General features: G+C 43.5%; 1 protein-coding gene across 1 annotated transcript; it reads right to left on the reverse strand.

The window, feature by feature from the left end:
• Positions 1–15,140: 15,140 nt before the first annotated feature.
• Positions 15,141–17,977, reverse strand: fzd10 (frizzled class receptor 10). Its single transcript, XM_076154353.1, has one exon. It carries the CDS (start codon positions 17,399–17,401, stop codon positions 15,647–15,649), a length of 1,755 nt encoding a protein of 584 aa, XP_076010468.1. The 5' UTR covers positions 17,402–17,977; the 3' UTR covers positions 15,141–15,646.
• Positions 17,978–23,896: the final 5,919 nt, after the last annotated feature.

Below are 23,896 nucleotides of genomic sequence, written 5' to 3' on the forward strand. Positions count from 1 at the left end.
CTAGTACTTCTCGGCTAAGAATTGTTTTGGAAGTAATTCATTAAGTGATTAGAATTGACAAGAATTTTGGCTGAGCTATGATTCCACCCGCAAACTAGAAAATACACAGTTGTGCTTTCAGGCCACGACTCACAGAAACTTTTTTGTATATTGAATACATAAAATTTGCAGCTGAAAGATTTGTGTCAGATTCAAACTGAGGTGAAAATCAAACTTTACCTTACTTATGGTGCTCAGACTAAAAGAATACATAGACAAACATTGAATGAGAGAGATAAATATTGCTGTTTTATGTATTTAGTAATGCAGGTTAAAGGCCCCCCAGAACTAACCAAGCAGATATAGATATATATATATATATATATAGATAAATATACTTTATTGATCCCAAACTGGGAAATTGTTCAAATATTTAGGTTTTTTTTCCCAAGGTGTCCTGTGACTTTGTTGAAAAATTTTCAGATTTATAAGAACTAAGGATGCTTTGACCAAGCCAAAATATCTCTTATACACTCTTTTCAGGAGGCATCTGATCATATGCCCCGATTAATTCCAAAACTTCCACTCTGCCATGCTCATCCAACTAATTGAAACATAACTTGGCACCTTAGAGGACATTTTTGGAAGGATGTAACACAAGTCTTTCATGTCTGAGATCTTAGAGGGATTAAAGATTCAGACCTGAGGCCTCAGTCGCTGTTTCACTGTTCACTGAGGAAGAGAATAGAAAAAGTGAATACAAAAACAACAAGCAAGGACATCAGTGTCATCAAGGCGGATCATGGGTAATAAGGCAATGACTCCAATAATAACATATGATACAAAAATCAGCTTGGTTTTATCTGTAATTATGATCATGTATAAATATGGACATGGAACACATAGGCGTCTGGAATCTGCAGGGAGGTATGGATCCGTGATGTTGTGTCTGGACACTTCAGCTCATTTACTACCAAATGGTAATCAGCATAAGACATTTCGATTAAAAAGGGCTTTAATGTAAAACTACACTGCAAGAAAAAACAAAGGCCAGAACCTTGAAAAGAGTGGAAATGACAGAAAAAAAGAGTCAAAGGTGGTCAGAGAGAGAGCTGCAGGCTGAGCAGCGTGAGGATGAGAAAGGTGCATCCTGCCAGAGACGCTGATGAAGGAGCTTCAGGCTTCAATCCTGCCCTGCAGCCCTCAGTGCTGTGGTTTATACTCTTTCACTCATCAAACACTGTGTGATACTCAGGCTCAAAGCTGAAAAGCATTTACCAAATTGACAGCTGATATTAAGATCATCACTCTTGATATCAGCAGCAGCAGCAGCTGCAGCTGTAGCAGCATCAAGGATAGTTGTTGTTGTGATGAACTGGGAGTCATGTTTCTTCATCAGAATATGGTGCGTAGGAGCTCTTCCTCCACAGTGTAGTATAAAAACCAAACAGGGTCAAATTGTTTATTCATATAATATCATGAAGTTTGAACTCCTGATTGCAAAACTAGAACATGTAAGAAATTGTGACGATCAACCTCGCCATGATATCAGTAAGCAGGTTAGGAAAATTAGATTACTCTTGCCTGCCATGGAATTTAATCTGCTTGCATCAGTCTGTTACCTTCCACACACACACACACACACACACACACACACACACACACACACACACACACACACACACACACACACACACACACACACACACACACACACATGCGCACACATACTCAGCCTGTGCAGAACGAGCGGTCAAAGCTAGCATTGGTGTAAACCAAGTCAATCTGATGACCACAAAAAAAATGTTAGGCTGTGATTGTGGACAGTTTGGCTTGTTCAAACTCAGGTGTCTACTCAGTTCTCCATCCGATAAACAGCCAAGATTGTTTCTAAGATGGTTCTGAAAAAAACAAACACTTTATCTCAGCATCCACAAGACATTCTTGACAAGTAAAGATCATTTTAGTGATGGTTTCTTTCCTAAAATAGAGGGGGATGTCATCTTCCATATAGAGATAGGAGAGTATCAATCTACTTTCAATTCAATGTCAAATCAAACATCATCTTTGAAGGGCTGCAATCTAATGCAAACACAAGAGGCAAACATGTTTCTGCTGCTTTGCAACTGTGACATTTACTTACATCTCAGCTTCACCACAGAGAGAAATATTTGATCCTGCTCTGTAGCCATTACAGCAAATACTTAATGCAGCCTGAGATAAAACCCTATTTGGCTCTGCTGATAACATTGAACGCATCGTCCAGTAAAGACACAACTCTGGTCTAAGAACTGAAGGTCTTTTATGGACGCGCAGGACCACACGTTCGTTACTTTTTTCTCCACAATGTACATTCTTTAGTTAACTTCTAAGCTATTAACAATAAAACAGACCTGTGTCACCATCTTGTCATCAATGTTGCTGAAATCTAATGTGTGAGACTAAAACCCACACTGGACCCTAATACTACCCACGTTTCCTGGAAAAGCATGTGTGCATGTGGGATATTTTCCCCTCAAGTTCTGATTCGTATCTATTAGGAATCATTGATGTTTCCACAAAGAGGATGATGATAGAATGTAAATATTGCCACTAATTACTTTAATGGTGTTTTTCTGTATAAACATGACTGCTATACTCAAACTTTAAACAGCACAGCTGTTCTTTTTGGGGAGAGGCAGCAGGAGATGGAGGAGGCCTGTGCTGACCATAGCAGGATCCTAGGGAGGTGCAGGCCCCTCAGAGAGAGCTTCAGAGGGGATGCCATGTGATCTCTGCAGAGTCAACAAAGGGCTGGTCCACAGATGGATTGGAGGGGAACAGAGAGTGGACACGTAGCAACACCCTCCTGCTGGGAGCAGCCAAGGAGCCGCAGGAGTCGCAGCATGCTCGCCTGTGAACGTACAGTAGATTTCTCTCCCTCAAACGCAAACAGACAGCGAGGAAGAATCTATTCAATTCCATTTTCTTTGTCTTAGAGGGAATGTCGATTTTTTTGCGCCTCATATTGGTTTGTATGCTTCACAATATTGGGTGCTTATGCTTTGAGGCGCTCATTCTACCTTCACCATAAACACGAGCCTTCTTGAAGCAACCTCACAATCCATCCTGTCCCTGCTGGATTCAGCCTGGACCGCCACCGCACGATGGGGGAGCGGCAGATTTCATTTCCACAAAAGATTAAGTTGCCTTCTGCATCGCTGAAGCTCTCTAGGGGTTTTGAAGTTGAGATTTCAGTGGTTATGCCTCTCTTTGTCCAGGGCGTCGGTTTGAACAGAGGCGCAGTGAAGCATCAGCAGCAAAGAATCTAATAAGCTCAATGTGGGAATAAAACAGAGGGAAGTGAGCATCAAAGGCAGCCAGGCACAGCATGACGAGCATTGGTCTGAACTCCCAACCTAGGACACTCAGCATGCTCTTTAGCAATCGCTCCCTTTAGACCAGACCTGGGCAGTAATTAAAACCATCATTCCCACTGCCTCAGTATCTCATTAGCCACAGGACCCTCAGCTTTCATTCCTGCTCGTCCACAAATATCACAACCTCAACTGCAGAAAGCAACAACAAAACCAAAGCCTACAACCAAAATGCAGGTTTGTGACAGCTTCAAGCAGAATGCAGCATTATCCATTGTTGGATTACAAAGAACAGCGGGAGCTCCGGTCTTGTTGTGTCCACTTCAGATGATAATTGCTGCACCGATCAGAGATTTGGAAGGAAAACGCTTGCACTGTTCAGAAGAAAATAAGGACATGAAACGATGGCAAAAACATAACGGCGGCGTGTGTGTGTGTTCCACGGGACACGCTAAGAGATTTACTAGAATTATTTTTTAAAAACACAACATTATTTGGATTTGGAAAACATCAAGCAGTGTTTGGGACTTCAATCCAGTTAAAAATCAGAGCAAACTGATGCATTTGAAGCTCCCGTGCTTTTGCTATCAAAGGGAGGATTTGAAATGGGTGGGTATCACTCGCAGTGGTCAGATTTAGTACTTTGGCTGTAGATAAAAAGGAACTCTTCCCTCCATGTTTAATTCAGTAAGAGCCATGACTAACTTGTGTAATATATTGGGCTTCTGAAGTCAACAAGAAGCTTCTTTTCTTTCTTTGTGCACTGTGGAGAGAATATGAGTGTAATATTGTGCTTTGATGGGATGCAGGTCACCACCATGTGACAGCGGAAATGTGTCGGCATAGATTTAAGATGTTATTTTGTTCTCCACTAAATCAGTTTTCCAATATGGAAGCCGTACACAGCCACACTAAAACCTTAATCCAATGCATGTTATTAACCTACTTGGCATCACTGCCAGGCAGTTTTAGCGTTTTCAGATGACAGCATGAGAGCTAATGGGAGAGACAGGCTGTCAGCTGAAGCATCACTGCCTTTCATTCAGCACTGACACAAGTAAACACTGGCAGGTCTGACTTTCAACGGCCAGTTCTACACACGTAAGATGAATGTTGCGTGTGTTTACATTAATTGTGAAAATGAAGCCAAGATTTTTGATGAGAAAGTTGCAAAATGATGGAGAGGTGAGGAAACCACACACGCACACACACACAGTGAGACCTTACGCTGCTGCAAAATCTTTCACAAACATGTCAACCATTGCTTCTCCTGCTGCGTGCAAGCGTGTGTGTGTGTGTGTTTGTGTGTGTATAGTACATTTGAAATGGAATCCACCCATTCTCTGGTCACGAGAAGCCTCTGATCTTTCAATGACACAAAGATCAGGATGAGCTCTCAACCTTTGTCAACATCCTGCCTGAATCTGAGGCTCTTTAATGGCAGCGAGTGTATTGTTTATGCCTGTGTTTAAAGGCCGCCATGCCACAAAAAACCCATTATAGACTTGGGTCCCTGTTTCCTCCTCAGTGCCATTATGAGTCAGTCGAAATTAAAACCCTACCGCAAGCTGGTTCTCAGCCAAATTCAGCTAACTGACTCTCTCCGCCGCTCCATTTCTTTGAGAAGCCTTTGATGTTAGCAGGGGGCTTTTGCACTCGCAGTGATGGTAGCGAATGATACTTTAAGCGATTCTTTTTTATCCGGCGAGCTTAATGAAAGATTAATGTGTTTGATATTTTCTCTTGTTTATATTTTATTTAAAAAGTAAGCCGCGGTCCTTGGAACCTGTTAAAAGCTCCTCGGTAATGATCAGTGGAGGCCGGGTTATGATGGTCTTTGGCTCCAAACACAAGGAGAAGTCTTGATTGTCTTCTGAGCTAAATTATCTCTACATGAAGAGCGTTGACCTTCAATACCGCGCCTTCCTCTTTGTCTGAATATGAATGGAGCATATTGCTGCCGTGAAATATGTTCATTTCAATATGTGCTAATTCAGCTGGCTGCAGACTCCCCGGCTCATCCCATTTGGCAGCTCAAAGGGGGAAATGATTCAGTCTCACTGGCTTTTGTAGCAATTGTCTATTGATTTTCCCTTCAAGATACTGTTTGTCGAATAGAAAATGATTTTATTACAGAGATGAAACATGTACTGTACATGTGCCTGCCAGTGAGGACACACGTGTTCGATTCCAGCTTGTCAGAGTTCCACATCATGTACTTCAGAATCAGATGATTAAATTACAGTTGAACTGTTACAATTATTAAGAAAAATCTCATGTAACAATCGATCATATATCATTCATGAAATTATATCTAATTAGCGTATATATTCGCTGACAATACGCATCATATATGCCATGAACCAGAACAACAACTACTCACTTAAATGTTTCCTGGCATGTGTTAATACAGTCCTTCATATCCCTTTTACACATTCTCATCCAGCCTTTCCTGCTTTAATAAGTCGAAGTTTGAGATCAAAGACTTCCTCTAAACATCATCTTTAATGCGCCGTACTTGACTGATTAAGCGTTTTTCCACTTTTATGGGTTCTAATTCTAAAGTCTGTTTCCCACTGTGCATGCACTGGAGATGGTACGCTGGTTATATTTATCACACATTTGTAAATTAGTGCTGATATGCTGAATAATATCTGAAACATTATTTTATTTGAGAATGTTTTCTTTTCTTCTTTTCATTTCAAACTCGGGAGACTTTAATGTTTTGGGTTTCTTTGTGGGTTAGAGGTGATGATTGATCACAGAGGGGCACTGATTAGCATAATGTTAGATCCTTATCCAGATGTGAAGATAATCTGTAACTATTGCTGCTCTACCATTGGGTAAATATAGACTTCTGTATATATATATATTCATACATATTCTCACAGTGTTTAAAGATTGACCCCTGGAATCTAGAGTCTAGAGTTCTTCTCTGGGCAATATCTCACCCTTCCACCAGGTTCTATTGGTTTCATTGGTTCATAACTGCTTACAAAGACCTACTACCCAAATATCGGTGCTCCAAATCTTTTATGAAATGAAATGAAAAGGGAAATAAACCTGTCTGTCATTTAACATCAAGCAGGGAGAGAGAGAGAGAGAGAGAGAGAGTGTGTGTGTGTTTGGAGGGAGGAGCAGATAAACTCACGGCAGCAGTCAACCATTATTATTCTTGCTACTTTGATGTGTAAATAAAGGAAGACAGAAAGAAAGAAAGAAAGAAAGAAAGGAAGAAAGAAAGAAAGAAAGAAAGAAAGAAAGAAAGGGGGGGGCGATCATTTCATTTAGGAGAGAACAGTATGTTTCTGAGTACTGTCAGGGCCTCCACTGGCCCTCAGGCAATTCTACTCTCTCCTCTCCATCTCTCTCTCTCTCTCTCTCTCTCTCTCTCTCTCTCTCTCCCTCTCTCTCTCCTGATTGATGCCTACCTTCTGTAATTACAGTGCCAACCGCAGCAGCAGCAGCCGTCAGGTTCAGATGGGGTGAGGCACAGACATGCCCCATCACCTGAGAGCGGCGACTCGCCAGCTCCCCTCCGCTGCTAAATGCAGCTGCAATTTTCCCTTCAGCCTAATCTCCTTGACATTGGGCTCTTGGAACATATTTGTGTGACAACAAGACACCGCAGAGGCCTACAGCCAAACATCAGTCAATTGTTTTCCATTAGAAGACACAGTAAAGTTATGAAGACTGTATGTTTTTGTGAGTGGATCAAATGAATTACTGATGATTGATGTTTGCTCTTATCGGTGATCTTTACCGTGTTCTATTACTTTTAAAAAGGACGAGCATAAGGATTTAGTATGGCGAACTTGGCACGAGGCAGAACCGGTGCAAAAGCCCTTCACTCCAGCTGTGGGTCTGAGGTTTGATTGGCAGGCTATTGGACTCTGTGACCTGCAGTGTAGATTCACCACCTGACCCGACATGTCCTTGAATATAAAACAAACTCCGCCCATTTAAATCCCGGGAAATCAGCAGGAAATATATCCGTTGCCATGTGTACAGCAGCTTGGAATGGGAAAGCCCTGGAATTTACAATGGCCGCTCCTCTCTGCACTGTATATGTATGGGGATGTCCATGACCCACCGGGCATTTTCAGTGAACAGAAAAGCTCTCTTTGGCAACTCCCTTGGTGAAGCAGCAGGACAGGGAGTCGGAGAAAGAAAAGAAAGAGAGGAAGACAGAGAGAATGTGCCCACATGAGTGTGACAAAGCGCTGCCGGGCTGATTTGCTCACCATGACAACCGTACGGAGAGGACGGGGGCCGGGGGGACCCCCTGGCTTTTCGGCACGGCATAATGAGGAGGGGCAGGGCTGTCTTAACCTCGGTGACATCCCTGTTGTCAGCGGGTCAAATCCTTGAATATCAATGAACTGACTCAGTGCCCCTTGCGATGGTCCTCAAAAGTGTCCGGCTCACATAAGAAGCTCTGGCTGTCCTCCCTGACCTCTGCTGACCTGCTCCTCGCATTCACCACCACAAAGGCTGATTCCAGAGGGTTAAACCACACTTAATCAGCGCACATGCATTCCTGTTTCCTGTTCAAAAATCCATTCAGTTAACTTCTGATCCAGAGGAGGAAATACTTTTGTCAGCAGGAGGGCATAAAAGTATGTTAATGTACTGAAAATACGAGCAACGTTTCACATAAATATCAAGTCAGACCTCAGTAGCTTAGGGAGAAGCATGTTCATCATTTCAATACACAACCACACCTAAAGTTGTGTTTGCTGCCTAATAGAACACGTCATTGTCTAACCTCTAAAGAACAGAAGCTCGTCGCTATGTTGTTTCCGTATCATGCATTGTTGGTTGTGTTTAACCCGAGGCGATGGTTAAACCTTGAGCTAATTTTAGATAGTAATACCCTTATACACCTTAATTGGCACGGTGCACATTAATGAGTTGGGTACGTGTTGTGCAACATGGCAATAGTTTGCGTGCTTGTGTGGAACTCCCTTTACCGCAGAGTATGCTGGCACGCCACTGGCTTAGGCCCCGCCCACTTCTGACTGCTGTTATGTGGACTACAATCATTTTCGGCATCTAAATCTTAATGTCGTGTGTGGACTTATGTCTGTTCTCATATGGAGATCTTATAGAACAACTAGGCAACTATGCAACTACACAACTAGGCCCCAAATGGCTGAACTATGATAGGATATAACTGATCCTTTAATCATCCTTTAAGTTAATGCAAAGACTGGGTGAAAACGGCCCAAACTTGGCCTCAAACTGTTTCGTATGTGAGTCAGTTTGGTAGTGATAGCAGATTCCAACTAAAAGGCTGATTAAGGTCTCATAACCTTTGTGAGCCTATAGGCCCCACAAGGCAGTTGACATGTTTGTGAATATGACCCACTTGAGTGTTATGTCAAAAGCTAAGGAAATAGATTTCACAGTGAAAAACACAGGCAGCAGTGGGCCAGCTGGGATGTCACGCTACAATCACAGACTGGCCCTTTAAGTGAGTCTTTATTTTCCACTCAGGCCAGATAAGTGGGTCCTGACCCCTTTCTCTGTGTAGATTAGGCACTGCTGCCATCACGCCCATTACTATTATCAAGCTCAGACAATCTGGCCCACCACCAATGTCCAGGAAACCCAGATTCTTTCTCCATGCTATAGCTTGATTACTCAAAGGAGCACATGCGCTGGTATCAGATACAGTCACAAACCCAACAATAAAGTCATTAATCATCTCCTCAACCGTTCCTCTGTACTTATCCTAAATTGCTTCCAGTCCTGTCACTGCATTAAGTAAGGCAGGGAGTAAAATGGTGCATTGTCTTGGACCACTGTAGACCAACACATGTTATGCGTTCTGCATGCCCACTCTTATTAACTTGAAGCCCCGTGAAAAAATACACGGCACCAGCGGAAAATACACCACATGCACAGAAACACAAATGGGAAGAGGACGCACGCAAGATCACTAGCAGGCAAACAAGTGTACAGTGGGTTTTATCATACTGTATCTGTACTGTATACCACCGCCAAATTACAAAAAAACAGATGAGATGTTTTTTCCCCCCCTGCTGCGATGGCTCAGTATGTTCACATGCGTGTTCAAACAATTAAGCTGATTCAATCGATTTTTTTTCAGACATCGTGCATGTGTGTCATGCATACTGTGATTGAGTGTGATAGTATCAGAGCCAGATTGTGAGCCATTTATTCTTTACATCATAATCAGATTTATTCCAAGGTCGAACTCGCCTCATATTCTGAGTAAGTACTCAGTCAACACTGAAATCCTATAATTCCACCTGTTTTACATCTATGTCTTACTTCCATTTCTGCCTATAATACAGACAAATGATCTGAGTACACGGTGCATGTAAAGGATGTCAATCTTCACGAATAGGAATACAACTCCTCTTGTGTGCAGAATGTTTTGACAGCGGCTGCAAAGTCATTATAAATCATCCTCTCCTAAGTGATATCTAGTCTCGACGCATGGATAATGAAAAACCTACGTACTGTAAATTTCCATTATTGTGATTTTATTTAATGTAATATTTCTTATCATTGCAGCTTTTCAGTGTCCATTGGAATATATGTTAAACATCAGTATGCAGTATATATCTGCCAGCGGGCCTGTGATGCTTTTTCTTTTTTAATGTAGCGGTTGATTGCATCGTTTTCTTTCATGTGCCCTCCCTCTGTGCCATCTCTCTCTGTTAAGTTCGCCGAGAGTTCCTTTGAACCTCGGGCATTTTTGTCTCCGCAGCGTTCATAAACTCTGCCAGATCCGTCGCCATGCATCCCTCCCTCTCTACCGTCTATAACTCAGTAGTTACACACACACATACACACACAGTTGAAACATCTTTGAAATGTCACGTGGACTTGACACGCAAATGAACGCTGTACACCAACGCTTACAGGGGGGATGGTTCCGAATGTAAAGCCATAGGAGGTATCATTTCTGAAGTCATAATACATTCATATGCAAATGAATCTCCATCTGAGTCGTACTTTCAATCCACTAAAACAAAAGTGATTATACATTTTGCATACATTGACACAAAAGAGATTCTGGCTGGAAGGAATTTTCCCAGCTCTTTCCGGTGTGGATTAGCAAGCAGTAGCCGTTTCGAGCATCAAAACTTGCTGTTGCTGAATCGCCATGGTGGAATCCTTCCTTCCAGCTGACACCAGACTATTCACATTCCTATCTCTCGCTGCACAATCCCTCGCCCTTTATTCACGTTACACCCCGTGGATGCCACCGCAACTGGTAATACCTCTCCGCTGCATCTGACGGCGTTTGCGTTTGAATGAGGCCCATCCATCTGTCACTCTGATGGTAGAGAACGTGCACATTGTGTCCTTCATGCTCAGATAGGGACTGTCAACTTGTAACTTAGATTAAAGACTGGGCTCAGGTTTCTGTTGAGTATTTCCTGTTACGGCTGTGGCAGGCAGTTTGTTAAAGTAAAGTGAGTGTAACATAGCGTGAATGCAGATTTCACGGTGTGATACATATTCTGTCGTCCCCTTGCACCTGTTCTCTCTGCTCTATATGTTTCACAGCATGCATTGTGGCACTGCTTGCCGTCTCTGTGTACTAGAACTAACAAAACAAATTCCTATGAATGATTCTACTTGTGTGTCCGACTGTAGAATCAAGACAACACCTCTTGAATACACATTGCCGGGTGTTCGGGATTTTCCATTAAGCGTGCTGTTCACAAACGAAACAAGTGAAAATTCTCTGAACAAAAGAGGAAAGAATGATTCCAAGGAGGAAACTGGCACACAAAAAAACGCTGTCTGAAAAGTAGCCGGATCTGCCAGACTCGGGGGTTTGACTGATGCTGCATTCAGCCTAACCAGTCCTGTGAGGAAGTCCTGGTTGTATGCAGGGGGAGTGTCTGTTTGCACAGGTCGCCGTCAGTTAACACTAATCTGCCTGATCTCCACCTCAAAGTCGCTCACTTCTCCACATGCAAATAAACATATTCAGTCCTCTTTCAAACCAAAGCCACTATCAAACACTTGTTTGATCAGCAGAGGGCCTGCGAGGCAGTTCATTATGCGTTTGCCCTGCCCCCACCTCGCGAGGAGAGAACTCATTGTGCCAGGTTTTTATGTAATTACTCTCACCTTCAGCAGTGACTGGGAACAAATGCCTCCACAGCAGACTGGGGTGTGTGAATGTGTGTGTGTGTGTGTGTGTGTGTGTGTGTGTGTGTGTGTGTGTGTGTGTGTGTGTGTGTTGCGTCTGTGAAGTATTATTGTGGGCTTGTGATTGTAGATTGGCCATATATCTTTACACGTATATTGCCCTAGATTCTTTGCCGTATGGATCAATCCAGAACATGAAGCCCACCCACACTTCCCTCAACCACAATCCTCTGAACGGCGGCTTTATGTACCACCAGAACTTGAGGGATGAGAGGCAGCTTTCATTGCGATCTGTGATAACACTTTGGTCTCTCCGTGAAGTTTTCACTACAACTTTTACTCCCAGGTACAAAATACCATTTCTTTAGTGGGAAAAACAAAGCTGATCCGTGTGTCATCCATTTCCTTTTTCCGAGCGCAAGCGCAACTCTCCAAAAGGCATCTGATTTACATTTGAACCAGTTTGGAGAACGAAGTGTCTAAGATCAGAATGAGATGAAAGTCGTATATGGGTCTACTGCGTTTGAGCATAGGCGCTTGGCAGAACCCCCCCTTCCCCTCCTCGCCCCCAAGCATCAGTCAAATTCCTTTGTGTGTATGTATGTTTTTTTTTGTGTGTTTGCGCGCTTGTGTGTGTGTGTCATGTATGAGTCTATGACAGCGAGAGGCTAAGCGCCGCACTCCAAACAAGACAGGCCTGAACTGGTAAACAGGTGCTGTTGGAGCAGCTGAGGATGAGGACATGGGGCGTCTCCAGAAAGCCTGATCAAAGAGGAGCTGCCTCAGCCGCCAGTCATCCAGGCAACTTGATATATGTCACCGTGTCAGAAAACTTTATGACTGCACTTGCAACAGAGGCAGCCAAAGAAAAGATACACAGGCTTCTCCGCTGCCTCGAATATGACGGCGCGGACAAAGTGAAAGGGATGTAGACGTTTACCATTTTAGAGGCTTAGTTTTAACGTGTTTTTTTGGGGTGAGCGACATTTCCTTGCTGCTTTCCTCCTGAATTTGAGCTTTCTGACAAACGTAGGAGTCTTAAATTGTTCTGTCAGTTCACCTTCACATTTGCGAAGCCGCTCAGTTTCACTTAGACACCTAACATCAGCGCCATTACAGTGTGTGTGTGTGTGTGTGACAGTGTGAAAAGCTGAAAATCCAGGCGCAGTCAGATTTAATAAAATCAAACGATTATCAAAAGGTTTGATTCTGTTTCAACAAAGCTAATCACAAGCATAAGTTCCTTTCTGTTAACAGATCATAAGCCAACTCTGACTGCTTTCAAAGGCTGAAGGGGGGGTGGGAGTGGAGGGTGGGAGTGGAGGGTGAAAAAGAGTGTGTTTACATGGTTTCTCAAGCTTCCAGCTCATTGGATGTCTTGTACTTTATCGGTTCTAGACCCTGGTTGAAAGAGAGAGAGAGATAAGAAGCTGCTGAGTGCATTACAGGGCCAAATATGTGCAGTCTAAATGCCTCTATCCTGCGTCTCATGGGTGCTGTGGGATTCCCGCTCTTGGACAATCAAAACAAGTCAGTACCAGGAAGGGAACCAAAACAATTGCCGATCACTGCCTGGGCCAGATAATCTGCGACCCCATGAAACGAAAGGCGATCTATGCCTTTTTAAAAGGCCGAACCGGATTTTGTAAATCCTCACTTTGCCCTTGCTCTGAGCAGAATCGTTTCCCCTTTGAAGAGAGGAGAAGCGGAGAAGTGAAGCCTGCCTGGCTGAAGGAGCCCTGAGGGGGGGTGGTAACTGTCATTTATATTTACAGCCTTCCCAGACACCTCGGGGGCTGTTATCCAGGTGGCCTCTGTTGAAGCTCTCAGAAGCACTCACCTTTTTCCCCCAACTCAGAGTATCAATAGACACTGGCTGACTTTGATTCAGCCACATAGAGGTTGTGAGTCATGTGCTTTTGACTGTTAAAACGGGTTGGGCTGGCGCTGGAACTTGAATGCCCTCAGGGACAGAACATTACTGCACTCCTGAAACTTTATTAGACCGGAGAGAGGACTCTTCAACACGGGCTCTAACCATCATATTTGGGAGTGAAGGGGAAAAAGGTGGGAATATTTCGTCGTAAAAATAGATCGTTTAGCAAGTGTAGCCAGTTGAACTCGCCGGTTGACATCATACGTCTCATAGCGTACAAAAGAAATGACGCATGTGCCGTCAACAACTTTTAAGGATCTGTGTCTTCCTGTTGCTCTGACAGCGCTGTCAGGACAAAAGACAGGGTGATGCACAAATTGGTGTTGTTCAGATTCAAGACCAGACTTGCAGTTCTGACGGCGTGAACCGTAAAATTGTTTACAGTGCGAGGATCATTTAACAGTAAACATGTCATTGTACCAGACAATGTATACTGAGTTTACACATGCTTTATAAAGAACTGCTTCAGTCAATATGTAACTAGTTCAAATCCAGGGCCAGATGTGTCTTTAGAAACGTCACAACGTCTTGTTGATAGGAAGAGAAGGGATGACAGATTTTCTGCGTTTTTGGTTCACAGCGATCCGGTTTTCAAAGCCGAAGCCTTCAAGCGGTCTAATCCCATCCTGAATGAGAGCTGGATTATTGTATAACCCCTTCATTGATACACAGCAACACATGGGAGGGAGAGGGAGAGTGTGTGTACTGGAATTAAGTTCACTCCTGTTGTCCTGACAAACTATACAAAGGGACATAGAATAGAGTTATATTGGGGTTAAAACTATATTGAAAAATCTATTATAAAATCATTGATAGTTAACAAAAATCCATTTAACACAACTTCACGCAGATATTTTCAATATTTGATAACATGAACTTAATTTTTTCATCTTGATCGTGTTATAAACTATATTCACGGTTCATATTTAAGCATGTTTACTGAATTGGGGTGGCCAAATTGTAAAACTAGAGCCAAAAATCACGATTGTTTTCAGAGATTATCTAAATGATGCTAACGAGACGAATGGTATCTTACATTCTAAATACACATGAATATATAAAAAGGAAATAGAATTCAGTAGAAAAAATACTCAAACCTTTATGTCATCAAACGTTCGTGCCATTAGTTAGAGACAGACAATAACATGCTGATAGTTATGCATTGATAAATATCCATAAAACACCATGAGGATCAATAAATGTACATGTCGTCTATTTCTGTGAACCTTTGAGATATTGTTCTTAGTCCAGTTATTGTTAAAGCTATTCTGGATACCAAACACATCAATCAAATTCAGCTCTCACATACCATCACATCAAATGTTCATGAATTAAAGTTACTGTTGTTGATTTTTGTTGACTTATTAAAATGATACCTACATGCTGTCAGAGTGTAATAGTGACATGAAAAAAAAGCGAAAGTGCTGCAGTCGGCACACAAAAAAAAAACAGCTTTATGCAGTGAAACAAACACGGCGGCGACACACAATTCCAGTTTTGCACACGTTTAAAACTAGAACGTTTTATTCATTTTCTATAAAATCTCAACTTTTTAGAAATATATACAAATGCTCTGTTGTGCTTATTATAAAACAGCAGAGGAAAAAGACGGCAAACTCGACCATGTGTACAAATAACTTTTTCAATAACGAGTGCTTGATTAATTTATGGCCTGGATTTGCCTCACAATGGGCGGTTCATGAGGTCTTGAGCGCTTTTTCAAACAGCTGCTTTCACTCCAGTTGGAACGTATATGACACTGCCTCCATTTCCATTTAAGAGCCTCTGAATGCAACACTCATCTCTCTGACCATTTGCTTCCATCGTCTGTGGGGTCCTCTCATTGTCTGTAATCTGTCACTAACAGTACGAGTGTCTTTTTGTCAGGAAGGAACACATCTATTGCACATTATTCAAGTAACCCCACCGTACATCCAAATGGTTTATTCCACTCTTTTTGTCTTGGGGACAATGTGATTTTTTTTCTTCTCTACCAAGTTCCTCAGAGGGATAAGTGAATCCAGGAGTAGCAGATTTTTCTCAAACAAAGGCAGCTCTTGTTGCACGAGATGGTTCGAGATACAAGAAAAAACCCCATGTCGCATTATCTTCAGTGCAGTTTGCATAAATAAAACATGAACCTTGTTTCTTTTGATGGCACTCTGATTACAAAGTCTTATTTAAGTGAGGGCTTTACAAGTTTTTTGGGGGTGTTTACACAAAAAGGGCCATCTCATACGCATGTAGGAGGGGGCCGCGTGGGCTCATACTTAGTACTGTGCCCTTTGAGGGACGGGTGAGGTTTGATGTAAGGCCCGCTGCTGGTGAAGACACTGGCGGCCTTCCTCCTCGTCCTCTTCTTTAGCTTCCTGCTGAACACGTTCTGCCATGACTGCAGCGTCTTTGAGGTCCAGATCCACATCCCGCTGGTGATGCCCACCACCAGCAGCATGAAGATCTTCACCATGAAGATCTCCACGGCGGGAATGGAGGCCTTCATCAGGCACTCGTCTGACTCGTGCCCGCCATTGTCTACGCACTTCTGCTCACCCGCCAGGATGCGCCAGTAGTCCATGTTGAGCCGCTCGTAGAAGTAGCAGGCGATGACGCAGGTGGCGGGGACGGTGTAGAGCACGGAGAAGACCCCGATGCGAACCATCAGCTTCTCCAGTTTGTCTGTGTTCTCCCCCTCTGTCTTCATGATCTTGCGAATGTGGAAGAGGGCCACAAAACCAGATAGAAGAAAGGAAGTACCGATAATAAGGTAGCAGGAAAGAGGGATGAGCACAAAGCCTGTGAGAGCTTTGACGTCCATGCTGCCCACATAGCAGACGCCCGTCAGCTCGTCCCCAGCCACCTTCCTCATCACAAGGATCATGATGGTCTTTACGGCCGGGATGGCCCAAGCTGCCAGGTGGAAGTAGCTGCTGTTGGCCTCGATGGCCTCGTGGCCCCACTTTTTCCCTGCAGCCAGGAACCAGGTGAGAGTCAGAATAACCCACCAGAGGGAGCTGGCCATGCCAAAGTAGTACAGGATAAGGAAAACAATAGTGCAGCCGGTGCTCTCCAGACCCTCCTGGATGATATATTGGACCCCGTTGTCTCTGTCACAGGCAATTCTGTCAGCCCCCACAAACAGTCTGATGAGGTAGCCCACAGAGTAAACACAGTAGGACATTGAGAGGAAAATGATAGGCCTCTCAGGGTATTTGAAACGCTGTGGATCTATGAGGAAAGTGAGCACAGTGAAGGAGCTGGAGACAAAGCAGAGGATGGACCAGATGGCCATCCACACCAGGGAGAACTGCTTGTCTCCCTGACTCCAGTATACATCCACTTTGGGGTAGCATTTGGGGGCGCAGGACTCACTCTTCTCCACAAAGTGGAACTTGCCTGGGTTGCTGCACGACTGCTTGCTGTTGGTGTCCTTAGGGTGCAGGTCGTGCCCACTCAGAGGCCGCTGGGGCCTGAAATCCGGGGGCTGCGTGTGGGAGACTTTGGGGGGTTCATCCGAGCCGTTATTAGGCGCCTCCATACAGAGGTTGTTGGGGTCGTTTTTGGTGGGCAGCCGGGAGCAGTCCAGAGATTCGGGCCAAGGGAAGCTGAACTTCTCCAAGATGGGTGAGCATTTTAATTTGACTTGCTCACACATGACCCTGCATGCTGGGATGGGGTTGGACACCTGCTCGGTGCACATGGGAGCATAGAGTGAACACAGGAAGAACTTCAGATGGCTGTGGCATCCAAACTCTATCAGAGGGGCGAACTCGTGCAGCTTGATCGCTGCCTCATTCTGGTCCTCATGTCCCATCAGATTTGGCATGCGAGTCATGTTGTAGCCGATATCCTTACACAGGGGGATGTTGATGTGTTGACACCCGCCCTCTCCTGACCGATCGGGGTCTATGGAGCTAATGGCCGAGCCTCCATCGCTCGACAGCACCACCAGCAGCACACAGACGAGACTCAATTTAGCAGATGAACACATTCTTGCCGCTCGAGTAAAAAAAAACAGCGCAAGTGTTCTCAACTACGACGCGCAAGTTTCTTTCATTCAAAAAAGTGACGAAAACCTCGTGTATTGCGTGTCAGATCAGCGTGGGAACACAGATCACCATGGTTTCGTCGTTTCCCGGCGTTTAACAGCAATATAAGTCCAGCGGCGGCTCGGAAGTGTGATGATCCCTCTGGAAGCGGCGTGTGTTCGGATCCATGCTGTGGTGTGTCACCGGAGCTACTAGTTCAGTCTGTGGAAACCGCGCGTCTCAGTCCTGTCGGGGTTGATTCCAGGCTCCGATCGGTCCCGAATTTGTCTCCAAGCGCTCTACTTGTCCGTCTCCAGGCGCTCACAGTCCCGTTGTAATAACTGAGAAAAGCAACAAAAAAACACAACCCGGTCCTCCGCTCCTTTTACGCACAGATGGTTTCGCTCAGAAGGCAGAAAAAAAACAGTAACCGGTGAGTAAAACACTTCAAATCAACATTCGATGTGATGCAAATGCAGGATTACGCTCCTCTCGACACACAGCCTGCATGTGAATGTATGTGTGTGTGTGTTCTGCAGTGGCAGCGCTCGTCTGAGACTCTGAGCTGGTCGGAGTCTCTGTCTCAGTCTAACCTGCCAAAGGATCCGCCTTCAAAGACACACACATTAGCATAATAAAGACGACACTGACACGCCGATTATTTTCAAATCGTGCGGAACAGCTTGTTGGCCAATCATTACAACATTTAAAGCGGCACTGCAAACTTCAACCAAAAAGTTCACCCGAAGCACAACACAAGACGTTTTGCCTGTGTTTGGTGAGATTGCCCCAAATGTTGCGCAACATGGCTCAAAGGCGCATTGTTTACAAGTTACATTTATGTAGCATGTTTCTCCCGTAAAATTCTTGGAATAACATCAAATATCTATCTATCTATCTATCTATCTATCTATCTATCTATCTATCTATCTATCTATCTATCTATCTATCTATCTATCTATCTATCTATCTATCTATCTATCTATCTATCTATCTATCTATCTATCTATCTATCTATCTATCTATTAAGAGAGAAACTATTGATTGCACATAAGTGAGACAGTTCTTCTCTCTGCAAACTAGCTCACTTTCAATTCAGCTTAGGATATTTCATTTATTTCTCAGTGGTCATTGGTCGCAATATCGTTCACATTCCTCAACAATAAAGAGGAAATGTAAAAACAGCCACAGGATCATATGGAAGAGCATTTCATCAAGTACGGAAGTAAGTCTTATTCAACACTTTTCATAGGGTTTGACGATGTCATACGAGGGGTTTCAGTGTCGGGATGACAGCTTCCTCTGTTTCTGATCAAAAGAAGCAACCAAGAACTGAACCAAAACTTTAGAATGCATCCATGTAAGTGAAGTGTATATGGCCTTCAACAGGATCTGTGATTTGTTGTGAACGCTGCACAAACAGATGCTGCCACATCTGTTTCTCATATTTACACACTTCATAACTCACCAGTCAGTTTAATATTTTCCCCATGAATAATCGTTGGAACACCATAAATGTGTTTTTGGTGAGATGACTGTTTCTTTAGTAATGTATTCATTTAAATCCAGAAATGAACTGTCACAGCAGTCAGTGTAAGCCAGTGTGACTGATCTGAGTGTGTGTGGATGATATCAGACTGCTGCTGTCAGCGCTGAACCTCTCTCACTCGCTCCAGATGGAAAACACACCCTTAAACAGCGTTAATTTGATTTTATTCTGCTATCAAAAAGTTCAGTAAACATTTACCATCATGAACAACTCGGTATTTACTCCCTTTGGCTCCGTGGAAAGTCTTGAACTCTCGGCCTTTGAAGCGTTACAGCGTGTTTCATCCTTTTTACATCTAAACAAGTTAGATTCAATTTTAAGGTTGGAAACGATCTCAAATGTTTATGGGGATGATGAAGATTTGCCACATTGCCCGAGCTACGTGGTTAAATATTCTCACAGATCAGCGTTGAACGTCTGGAACAGCTGTGGCACAAATCCAGCGTTGTAGCAGAACTTCCTGCGTGAAGCACCGTGTCGAAATCACAACACATCCACGCTGAAGACTCAATTTGGAAGTGTGTTGATTTTACCCGTTTGTCTACAACAATCACCTCCAAAGAATTGCTTTTCAGCTGCTCCATCAACAAGTGGACGTATGTGGTGTTTATTACTGTAAGTAACGCTAAAAGGACAAATATCTGTTTGGAATGCTGTCATAATTGATTCCAGAACAGGAGTTGCCAACTGATGTCAAAATCACTATCTTATGTAAATGAGAATGACAGTATTGTGTGATTGGACTTTTCTGGAACACGATGTAAGCATTGGTGGACATTAAAAGAGGAGGAGGAGGAGGAGGAGGAGGTTTCTTTTTGGGTGTTTAAGTGTGGCTGGAGAATGAAAAGAGAGTGTTTGTGTCTTCATCAGGCAGCTTTGGCTTGCGGCCGTTCTTGATGATTCCCTGCCTGAAGAAGAGTTCGTCTTCTGAATAGTTTATCAGCTTTTAAATCGTGCAGCGATGTCTACAGGCACGGACTCGCCACATGATTCCACAAAATGAAAATGAATAAAACACATTGAGGAATAAAATGGATCCTGACGATGCAGTATGGGCTCCATAATGTTTCACTTCATCTCCGCCTGCATGGACCTGGAGGGACAGGGTGCTATGGGATGACGCAGAGGAGATGAGACACTTGACAGACTGAGGCCCTGTGTTCTGTTTGTGTGTGTGTGCGTGTGTGTGTGTGTGTGTTCATGTGCTCTGGAGCTAGTCAAACTACCTTGTAAAAAGTCTGAGGCTGTAAGATTTATTGTCCGGTCTGCCTATCGTCTTCATCACGGGGTGAAATCCTGATCACAAGTAAACATTGTGCGCTTTAAGTACATTTTTACAAGACTCACCAAAGTGCTTTGAGAGGAATCTCTGAAATGTGTCCCGGCAAGATGAGAAACCAGGCACCGGCGTGCCTAAACGGTTTAGCGCGGCATATCTTAGCGGTGGCATTTCAGCTGTTGGCGCTCAGTGTGTGGAGTATGAGCATAAATATAGAGTATGAATACATTTAAACGCACACAATACCCTCCTCTGATGCTGCCTATGATGCTCAGATTTCACTTATCCAGCTGTTACGCCTGGAGAGGTTTGGGACAAAGGTAGACTTTAGAAAAAACATCACTTTATTTTCAACAATTCATGCACCTTTGTTCAATTTCAGCAAAGGCCTTTGAAACAACTACGACATGTGTCACATATTTAGCAGGTAATGTGTTGATGCTGTGTAAACTACACACTTTACAAACACTTTACTCTTGTTATTTATCTGTACAGCTATTAAGTCAAAATAAGACTTATGAGGACAGTGAGGAAATACATGTAGAGCTATCTTACAGTAATCTGATTACTTACTACTGTATGTACATAGTCAGTTACTCAGATTACATTGATTTGCACTGGTTTCAACGTTTAAAAATGAACATAATTGAAGTTTTGATGTGCATGAAAACATTTTACTATGAGGAATTATGTGTTCATGAAAAAATATATAAAAGTTGATCTGATGCGCTGCATGCATGGAGTAGGAGGCGAGTAATTTGTTGCTTGATTTGGAATATAATCAGAAATGTCAACATACTGGGTGTGATTCATTACATGATAGTAATTGTTAGAAGCCAAATGTTTCCCTAATAGTTTACACGGTATTATTATGCAGTTTCTACTGAGGGTTTTTTAAATGTATAGATTTTTAGAAAGGACAGCCTCTCAGTTTACTCACAGAATGTTATTTTGTGGTATGTGTGGATCTTTATCTTTCTATTCATCTGTGTAATCAATGTATATAAAAGGTCATAAGAAATAAACCTTTAAAGGGAATCTTTGTTGAATTTGTAAGCTCATTGGCCTCAGCCTTGTTTGCCGTGGATCCACCAGTCGCATTTCCTCATTTGGGTGGGAAATCCTTAATGACACATGCGAGCCGTTTCCCTTTGTAGTCGCGGCGGCATAAATATTCTGTCCCATCACAAAGACGGGGACAACAGCTGACTCGCCTGCTCTGTCCCTCCCTCGCCACTAGACCTTCATTATGTAGACGACGTGCAGCGGTAGAACAAAAAGGAAGCGATGGCTTTAATGTGTGGAGGAATAATGCCACATCTAGGCGGTGGCAGGGGCCTCTGCACTTGTGCTCTCCATGTTCTGCTCATCTGCCTTTCAGGAAGGCTCGTCTAACACGTTTTAAAGCACAAACCCTGCCCTTATTATCGCCGCCTTTGGTGTAATGAAACCGACAAGATAATATTTTCACACAGTCTAATAAGACGACACAGCGGACTGGTCGGTTTGTAATTCGGAGGCTTTGTTCTGGCTCGATCCCGTCGTTCCTTCTGTCGTCTTCTCTTTCATGATTGTTTTGCTGGTCATGATGATATCTCTTTGAAAATGAGAAGAAAAGAGGAGGAATCGGGCCTGTTCAGTCTGTATCATCTGTAGCTTCTACTGTCTCTTTTATGTCTGTCACCCCCTTTTTTATATATCAACCAACCCCCCCCCCCCCCCTCCTACAGCTCATTCCTACTCAGCACACACACACACACACACACACACACACACACGCACGCATGCACGCACAGCAACTTTATCTCATCTTTGCAAACCGCAACAGTGCGGCGAAAGAAAGCACCGCAGCTCCATCTCTGAGAAATCAGCAACTGTGAGATAATTCTGTAACTAATAAAGTGAAAGGGGGGCCCTTTGATGGCTGAAGCTGAAAAGATATTTTATTTTTTTGTGTGTGGGATTTGAGATGTGTGATTCTATGGAGCGAGCTGGCTCCCCTGCTGCTCGGCTCTGGCTGGAAGCTGGCCCCCCTCCGGCTAATGTTATGGAGAATCGGAGGAATTTTATGGCTGTCTTCTCCCTCAGCCCCCTTTTTTCTTTTGTTCCCCTTTGAAGAATGACTTTAGACATTTTATTTACATATTTAACCATGGATGAAAGAAATGAAGGATGGGGAGGCGAAGCTGCGTCAGTTCTTTGGGTTGGGATTGTGATCAGTAAAAATGAGATGGAGCTAATACATTTTTTGTTTGTGTCATCTCAAATCAGATGAGTATCAAAAAGATGCCGGCGCGGCAACATTTCTGAAACTGACACCGTATCAGCCGTCTGCAGGGGGAATGATCCACTTCTACCAACTCCTCTGCATCAGTAAGACTAATATTCCTCTTTAATTGATGTGGTCGGGATTGCTGGCGCGTTGTTCCAACATGTGAGGTATGCTATGGGAGAGATGGGGGGACGTTTTGGACATGTTTGGCATTGTTCCCGGCATTGAAAGGGCATGTTGATTAAACGTACGGGTGGGGTAGGGCTATAATCTTCTTAACCAAGGCCCTCCTCTTCTCTTTCAGAGCCACAATGAGAAGAAACAACACACTCGGTTGGAGGTGAGACTATTTGTCCACATGCCCCGCGCATTGTCCCCAGATCCTGTTCTCCCTCCCGATCGCATGCATTCAGCGTTTAGCTCAGGATGATCCTATTGATCGACATAATCTGTTATTCCTCTCTTATCGCCACTCGAGGTCGATTGCAAAAAAAGAAAACAACAAAAAAAACTAAAAACAAGTGATGAATTTGCAGTGTTGACTCGTGCTTTTGGTCACTAAACAAAGCAGACTTAAATGGCTTGAAGTGCCAGTTTGGGAAATGTTGAAAAGCGGCAAACGCTTTGATAATAAAGTATAAATCCGACCCCGTCCCTTTTCAGTTTCCTTTTACAGTATTTTTCTGTCCCTTTCCCTCTCCTGCTGCAGCTTTAATAAGCGCTGCAGTCTCAGTAAAGGGTCAGACGTTTTGAGGAAATGCATATGAAGTGAGTGATTAATTATTGAAGAGCTCCCGTCAACATCAAAGCCGGCATTCTTTGCTGGTGTGGTTTAAATAGTTCAATAAAGTAAGTTATTAATGAGAGCTAAATTGTCCTGCTTCTTCTTTTCACTCAATTAGCATCTTCTTTGTGTCAGCCCTGTGATACTATCGGCATATCGTGGAATATTAAACCCTCGAAACTTCTTCTCTCTGCTTTGTGGGTGATAAGAGGAAGTCATTATGTTTCCTTTAAGTGTTTATAGAGTCGATTAGCACGATTATAAGCTTGGTGGGCCTTTATGTGACTGTGAAGCTGCGAGTGCTGATGGAATGAGCGCTGCCGTAATGAATTTTGTTTGTTATAAAATCCCCTCCAATAACATCTGGGGCTGCGGCTCGCTCGCTTTGAAACAACGATATTAGTTTAGGGGTGTGTTCTTACATCATCCCCTTTCATGTGGTGTGCTGTGCAGAGGCAACGAGGAGGAGAGGAAAAGGGAGGAAGGAAGAACTGGGCCGGGTTTATTAGAGTTCACCAGCTCGAGCCCAACCAAGCGATGAAACCCAAATGGGGGAGTTACGGTCCCAGAAACT

The sequence above is a fragment of the Genypterus blacodes genome, unplaced genomic scaffold (genome assembly GCF_046128005.1).
Source record: "Genypterus blacodes isolate CSIRO-AG114 ecotype Tasmania unplaced genomic scaffold, CSIRO-AGI_Gbla_v1 ptg000061l_1, whole genome shotgun sequence".
NCBI lineage: Eukaryota > Metazoa > Chordata > Actinopteri > Ophidiiformes > Ophidiidae > Genypterus > Genypterus blacodes.

Coding starts and splice junctions, on each gene's coding strand:
- fzd10 (XM_076154353.1), bottom strand. CDS start 17,401: ATGTGTTCATCTGCTAAATTGAGTCTCGTCTGTGTGCTGCTGGTGGTG.